Here is a 7,777-nt window from a genome sequence, read left to right as displayed (position 1 = left end):
AGACTGTTGGAGATACGGTCTCAGGAAGAAGCAGGAGATTATGAAACTATTGTAGTATTAGTAGCAGCAGAGGAGGCAAGACAGGGTCGTTTTCTGAATTTTGAAGGTAGAGACAACAGGATTTACTGATAGACCAGAAGCAGACTGTTAGAAGCAAAAGTCATGGTTGACACCAGTATTTTTGGTCTGAACAACTGGCAAGAGAAAGGTGCCATTAACTGATGTGGGAGCAGGTTTGGTATGTGTGATTGGGTGGTGGTGGTGGTCTGGGGAATCAGTTCACTTTTGAAACAAATACTGGACATCCGAGTATATACACTTTTGATTAGACAATTTGGGCATGTGAGACTGTCTACCCCTTAAGACAATGATCTCCATGGAGGCAAGGCCTGTGTCTAGGTGACTGTTGTGTCTGACATAGTTCCTGGCACACAGTAAGTACTCAAACATTTTAATTGTTGAATGCAAGATGCCTCTCGAAGTCATTTGTATTGTGACTCTTTGGAGACATTATCATCAACTGATTTTCATTCTAGGAGGCATTTATTCCATGCAGCTGAAAGGCAGTGGGGGTCAAACAGGTAACAGGGCTACAGCAAGCTCCCAGATGGGTTACCCCTTAAAGTCTAATCAATAACAACAGGGTGCAGAGAAGGGAGATTCTATCAATTGCTTCTGACATCTATCATATTAGCTATGTGCCTTTGATAAACACAAAGCACCTCCTCAAGAATGAAGCACTGTAACACTCCTCTAAAAACCTTCCCTCCGGATCATGGGAATATATAAAAGTTATCAATGAATTGTGCCTGTGGGCAAAAAGTGCACTGGATTCTTGGCTACTACTTCTTGTACTGCATCATGCACACTTTGCTCCTCTGGGGCCCAAAGACAACACGGGAAGCCATGACAGAAGTCAAGCCTGATCTTTACCTTCAATGCACCTTAGACGAGGGTCTTCCTTCTCTGCTCAAGTCCCTTTATCCACAGTCCAGGGTGGAGCTGAAAGAGTTGTGTGGAATGCTGACCCATTTGTAAAATGGGTTTAAGCTCCCATACCATATGGGAAGTACAATCTACCTCCTCTACTCTCTCCATCACATATCACATAAAAACAAAGAGGCACAAACAGGTGGTTCTTTGCTTAGAGGTACACAGTATATTTGGAGAGGGTCCTGCCTCACCTGCATATTAATGGAAATGATGATGACAGCCTTCTTCAGGAGGATGCAGAAGTTTGGGAACCTATGAACTCCTTTTTCCTGGACTGGGTATTCTCCTTGTATAGATAAGTGCCTTCTGCTGAGGTGAGAGTTGAGACATGGGATGGATTTTCTGGCTGAGTGGCACAAGTCAGCTGAGGACAGTGCTTGGAGCTGTTGCAGGAAAGGCGCAGGAACCAGGATTGGCTGGACTGAAGGGAGTATCGCTGGAACTCATTGTCTAGGCACTGGAGGGCATCAAAGAAGGCCACGCCTTCCTCCTCCTTCTCTGACTGAGCGCCCTTCACAGGGCATTTGGTGGGAGGTGGACTCTTCTCAACATTTTTTGTCTTGGTTTTGGCCACCTTCTCATCCTTAGAGAGGAGAATGGATTCCTTATGCCCTTGACCTTTCACCTTGGGGTTAATCCAGTGTGTAAAGTGCTTCGTCTTATTTCCCAAGCCAGCTTCTGCAGCTTCTGGAAGGGTAGGGCTCTTGTGAGTATGGGCTGTCTTTACCAGACCCTGCAGCTCTTGGCCCTAGAAAGTGTGGCCCTACAAAGCTTGGATCTGAAAAATGTGGCTCCTTTAAATGCTGGACTTGCAAAATGTGGGCCAGCAAGTTGGTCCTGTAAGATCTGGCCCTTTAAGCCCTGAACACTCCAGATCTGGCATTCTCAGGAATCCTTGTTTGGGTGAGGTCATTCAACTTGCCCTAACAGCCTTACAGACCATTCTTATCTGGTCCTTTTGTCCCAAGGAATCCTGGAGGATGCTCTAGGAACTCAAGGTAAAGGGAGAAGCTGGTGAAGGTACTGACAGGGGGCACTAAGCTGACAGGATGGAGATGGTGGCTCTAAAGATCCAGACAGAGCCTTGCTAGTCCCTACTCACTCAACGCAACCATCCTGGCCAAACTAAAATTTTACCTGAGAAAGATTCTGGAGATACATTTGGGAAGTCAGGGGCTCTGGGGGTTCTACTTAGAAGTGTCCCTACTGGAACCTTGGCAGGGTAGATGTTCTCTCTGGTTGGAGAGAGACTCGGCGCTGTACCCCCTTCTCTGTGATTCTCTGATGCTTTGAGTTTCCCTGGGTCCTCTGTTCTCCCTGCTAGTGCAGGGAGTTATTCTCACCTTTGCAGAGGCCTGGGGCTCAGGGATCTTCCAGGCAGGGGTTGTTCACACTGGCCTCCAGCTGAACACAAAGCACCTGGGCCTCTGTCCTGTCCCCACTGGGCTGTGAGATCTTGAAGGCCCATGGGAAGAACCATTAGGACTGCTCTGGAACTAGCTTGCTTTTGGTTCTGCTGCACTGCCTTAGTTTAATTGCAAGCTCTTCTTTAAGGTGGGCCGTTTTGGGGTCTGGCGGGATGGGGAGTTCCTGGAAAAATATTTTCCTTTGGTTGTTTAGATTCCTAAGGGACTCCTAGGCACAGATATTCCTTGGGGCAGCCATAGTTTGTTCCCTGGACTCCTCTGTCTTTATGAGACTTCCCAAATGTATCGCTAGGAATTTCTTTTTCAGGTAAAAATTTAGTTTGGCCAAGATGGGTGTCTTGAGCAAGCAGGGGCTAGCAGGATCTGTCTGGCTCTCCAGAGGTGCTTTCTCCATTCACCTGTACTTCAGTCTGGAATGCCTGTGCACTGTCTATACAAGTCTCACTGTCATCTTGAAAGCTGGCCCAGGATTTATACACTGCTGCTTAGATGAGATTGAGCCAGAGGCTCTGTTGGGCCCCCAACAGGCCCAGGCACCATCTTTGTGATTGGAGATTGGCTAGTGATTGCTAGGGCCATGGCCTTGGAGAGTGCCACAATACAAAGAGCCCACAGTTCTGACAGGAAGGCCAAAACTTGTCTCCAGTTTCTCAAAGGCTCCCTGGGAGGGCACCTAGGTAGGTGCTAATCAAGGTGATCAGTAACAGCGTCTGGTGAGGCTTACTGCTGCTGGTTAAGGCCTGTCAGTATTCAGGGTGTCACTTCCTAGTCCATGTAGGGACTGATTGCTGCCTCTATGTCTAGGGGCTTACTTTCTGGGGTGCAAGGGAGCCGAGTTGCTGCCAGGGCCCCTGGAATTCTGCAGACCCAGTGATTTGAGTCCCAACCGCTGCAGATGTGGGCAGGGACAATCCCCTAGCAGATCCTCTCATATTTTTAGCCAGTATGGCTCTACAACATCACCATGGCCTGGGAAGCAACTGTGGGCAGGCACTACTGGCCACAATAGATCAGAAGAGGTCACTATCCCCTCTGGCCTCTGGGTCTGCAGGCTAGGGGACACTCACCCTGGTCAGTGTGCTGCACTGGGGCAGGGGCTGCTGGTCAGCAGGGGATAGAAGCGACTGGATGGACTGCTGGATCTTCTGGGGCAGACCCCAGCAATGGTAAATCAAACTGCCAAATCAACCACTTCTGAAGGTGGAACTCCACCAGCTCAGGGCATGCTCCAGGAAAATACTACCTTGCTCTTGAGGATTGAAATGGGCTTCCCCAAACAGGTAGGCCCCTAAGTCTCAGGAGACAGGCTTCAGCGTGTCTCAGGGCTTATGTTGTATGGCTCTCTGCATCTACAGAGATCTCTGGGCAACAGCTGGCAAGCCCCAGGGAAGCTGGAGCTGCCTTTGAAGTGAAGGTGCCACTGCAAGGCTTCACACTTGGCCAGAGTCAGAAATGGGACATTGATATAGGCTTGTTGATAGAAAGATGAAGAAGCCCAAATTCAGGTATGTGGGAAGAAGGTGGGTCTAACTGAGGTAGAGGAAATTTTAGACAGTTTGGAGATTAACAAATCATTGAAGAAAAAGAAACCAGGCTCCACTTTTGTGGCAAGATGTCTAGGGGTGGACCAGGAACTCAATGTGCAGAAAAGAGGAACCATAGAAAGGTAGCTGTGTTCTGCTGCAGACAGCACACTGAGGCCTCAGCATGTCCCCCAGGCAATGGACAGAGACCACTCATAAACTGAAAGTTGATAGAGGGTAGAGCCAGAGTCACAGAGTTTGGGATTTGTTTGCAGTGACATCTGCACTGGATCCATAGCGGATCCTAGAAAAACAGAAAGTTTGGGTGGACTTGCTTACCTCCCATGAACCCCAGGTCAGGGAGATAAAAGCCCATCTTTTCAACAGAGGCCTTAGAGGTAGCATTCATGATGAAAGAAATGGTAGTGTTTTCCCCCAGGCTTGGAAAATTTGGGGGCAGTGTGACATAAGTTGCCACAGGAATCTTCCACAGAACTTGGGAGCCCTCAGGTGTAGAAATGCATGCATTTATCTACACATACTTAAAGATACATCAGGGATTTGGGGACACGGGAACATGAGATGAAGGGAATGAAAAGTCATGGGGTATTTTAGGTTTGTGAGCTTTGGGTTCAGGGAAAGAAAAGGAATCAGATATTCAAGGGCTGCTGACCTCGTTTCTCTGGAACACATTCGGAGTTGCTCTTCTTCTTGTCTTGCTGGTTCACAGGAATCCTAGGCTCTTCAAGGCTTGAAGAAGACAGAGCTCTCACGTCCCAGGGTACCTCTGGCCCTTGACATTCCTGCCTTAGCTGCTGGTGGTCCGCCCAGTATTCGTGGATGCTGACTGCACTGGCGGACTTGGTGGTTGACTTAGTGGCTGACCTGGCAGCTAACCGGGTTAAGGATTTCTGACTTGTTAGTTGTGACACTATGCGCGTTGCTGATGGAAGCGAAAGCTCTTTGGAGTGCAGGGAATCCTGACTCTGCTCAAAAGAGAGACTAGACATGGACAAAACCTCTAGGCAAGAGGAGCCCTGCGATGTCCCCGAAGAAGTAGGGGTGGTCAGGGTGGTCTCACCCGATAGCAACTGCTGAATCTCCAGAGCCACAGCGTTGCAGGTTTGGCAGCAGGGATCTGCACACAGGAGCCGCCGCACGCTCCCCTCCTGAGGAAGCCAGCCCTGGCTGGGAAGGGAAACATGGCAACCGTTTGTTACTGATGGAATGACATCTGCCTCTTTTCAAGTGTGTGGCCTGGAGATTGACACTGCCCCCGATAGCCCTGTAAACTCTGAGGCCTGCACCCACTGGGTGTTTACTCATCTACTTTTCTTCCTAGGGAAATGTCATTTGGCAAGTTATGGTGTGCTGGGCTGAGAGCCTGGGGCTTGTTGGGCAAGGTCTCAGGCAACTGAAGGGAACGCAGGGCCTTGAGAGCCTGGGAGGTGGGTGAGTTCTCTGCTGACCTGTGCTGAGAAGCTGAACTAGGAGAAGGCAACCAGGCAGATGGGGGAGCCAATGGTTAGCTGATGGCGCAGCACCAGGAACATCACCAGACAGAACCTGGAGTCAGCCTCGTTTGGGGCTACGGAGGTCCTTGTGGGAACTCTGCATTCTGGGGATTAGAGGGCATACACAACATCTCTTGGAAGCCAATCCCTATTCTCTAGAGATCTTAAGAGGGGGATAATATGACAAGCTCCTGCCTGAGGGCTGTCCCAGGATCTGGCCTCCCTGAAGACAAAACCAGAGGAGGTATGTCAGCAGGGTCTAGCTGTAAAGAGAATATGAAAATGATGACTGATTTATGCACTTAATTATCCATCCTCCTAACTTGTCTTGTGGCTGAGTGAAAACCCATGTAGTTTTAAATCCTGCACTAGTCAAATCCTGAATTCCAGGACCTTTGTGAGCCTAGCCCAGAGCAGAACTGCAGGACTCCTCTCTCTTGAGACGTCTGATCCCACCCTCTCCTCTGGGAACCCTCAACCGTCCAGGCTCCACTGTGTCTGGCTACCTCCCAGCCATTATGCTCCTCCCCAACCCTGCCCCAGGCCAAGCGGAGAAATGATCACAGGCCAGGCTGGGAGTTGCGAGACGGCAAAAAGCAAGAGATCACCTTCTCATGACAGAGAGCAGCTCCCACGGCTTCTCAGCTTCTTCCCGGGAAAATCTCCTAGCTGAGAAACCAGCAGACAGTGTTACATGGAACGGGAGAGGATTCAGGGACAGGAGACAGTGTTACATGGAACGGGAGAGGATTCAGGGACATCCTACAGGAAGCTGGAGGCCTTTGAATGACAGGAGACTGCAAACCCCAACAGCCAGTGCTCTGAGGCACGTCTGACTACAACTTAACCAGGCATGATGTGCTCTCCTGGACCTAATCTCCTTTGACCTCCACAACCACACTGTGAGTGAGACAGCATCATCATGCCCATTTTATGGATAACAAGACTGAGAGCTGAAGTGACTTCCACTGGGTCATAAAACTAGTAAATGACACAGTTAAGGACAGAGCCCTTACTTCCTCACTCCCCTACTTCCTCTTCACTCCCAGGGATAAGGTGGAGAATTCTGGAACATTCCCAGGCTCTGATTTCCCACCCAAAAAAGTCTTCTGGGAGAATTTGTCAACTTGGGGAATTGGGCCTTCAGTGGTTAGAGCACCTGATGCCTGGCACCAGGGGTCATTGAGGGACAGGGTTCATGGGAGCCTCACCCACAGTAGAGAGAAGTCAGAGCAGAGACTGGGACTTTACCTCTTGATGTTTTATCTTTAGCCCTTTGTTTGACTCTCCGGTGACAGTGATGCTTAAAGGCAAAAGAGAGAGTGAAGCTGGGGTGCCCTCTTCTTTTCATGTCTAAACTGAGACAAAACCTGCAAATATTTCCCAAGCTTTTTCTGTGTTCCAATTTTACACATTCTCCTACCTTTCTTTTTCCTACTCTACCTTTTTCACACCATCATTTCCTTTCTCTTATTTCTGATTCATTTTGAGGCTCTTCATACTCCATACCTCCACCCCCATTCCCTAAACAAGTTCTGTGGAGAGATCAGGATAAGACAAGAGAAAGGGAGGAACAGAATAAAGGATGGGTGGTCCAGTAGCCAAAGGACTTTAGCCATCCAAGGCCCTAAATGTCCACCAACCAGAAGAATCACCCAAATATGAAGCTGTTCTGAGATCCAGTGAGGAAACTTCCTCCATTAAAAAAAAAAAAAAAAAAAAACAGGGGTAAGGGGTAAGGTTAACAAGAGACAGTGAGGGGATAAAACCTTGTTTAAGGCTTAATTGGTTCAGTCGTGGTCATAGTGTTTCCCTACCCAGCAGCAGCTCCTGTTAGGTCCCAATCTTAAATCTTGGTGATTCTTTCTCACTTGCCAAATAATTAATGCAATAATGATGATGGAGCCATAAGTGTAAAGTGGATATCCAACATCCCACAGAATAAAGGTAGGGCTCAACATAATCTAAACCTCACTAGCCATCCCCCTTAGTAGGCTTCCTAGGTTTTCAGGGTCTTAGAACCTAATGCCTCCAAATTCTAGACCTATCATCTCTGCCTCACAGAGCACAGAACCAGACCAGTAGACTGCATCACAAAGCCCTCCTGTTTCCCGTCATGCATAGCATCACAGACCTTTATTTGTCTAGGAGAAACTCATGTGACACAGTGCAGAGCCTGAGCCTAAAGGTGCCAAGTCACAGGAAGCAAATACTCTTTCATGCTCTATTCTCTATATCCTGTTGGCTCAGCCTTCTTCTTTCAGATAACAGTCTGGCATCTATCCCCAGATAACTGAGTCTTTATGTACACTGCATGCCC

At 48.6% G+C, this 7,777-nt stretch overlaps 1 protein-coding gene across 1 annotated transcript; it reads right to left on the bottom strand.

Annotated features, from left to right (window-relative positions):
- Positions 1–1,162: 1,162 nt before the first annotated feature.
- On the bottom strand, positions 1,163–7,418 carry SPATA31F3 (SPATA31 subfamily F member 3). Its single transcript, XM_061201161.1, has 5 exons — positions 7,275–7,418; positions 6,709–6,760; positions 6,066–6,126; positions 4,617–5,131; positions 1,163–1,680 (listed from the first exon to the last, which is right to left on the bottom strand). Exons 1-5 carry the CDS (start codon positions 7,416–7,418, stop codon positions 1,220–1,222), a joined length of 1,233 nt encoding a protein of 410 aa, XP_061057144.1. The 3' UTR covers positions 1,163–1,219.
- Positions 7,419–7,777: the final 359 nt, after the last annotated feature.

This window comes from Eubalaena glacialis, chromosome 9, assembly GCF_028564815.1.
Source record: "Eubalaena glacialis isolate mEubGla1 chromosome 9, mEubGla1.1.hap2.+ XY, whole genome shotgun sequence".
NCBI lineage: Eukaryota > Metazoa > Chordata > Mammalia > Artiodactyla > Balaenidae > Eubalaena > Eubalaena glacialis.
Note: the sequence above shows the minus strand (reverse complement) of the source record. Positions and strands in the feature narration are given on the sequence as shown.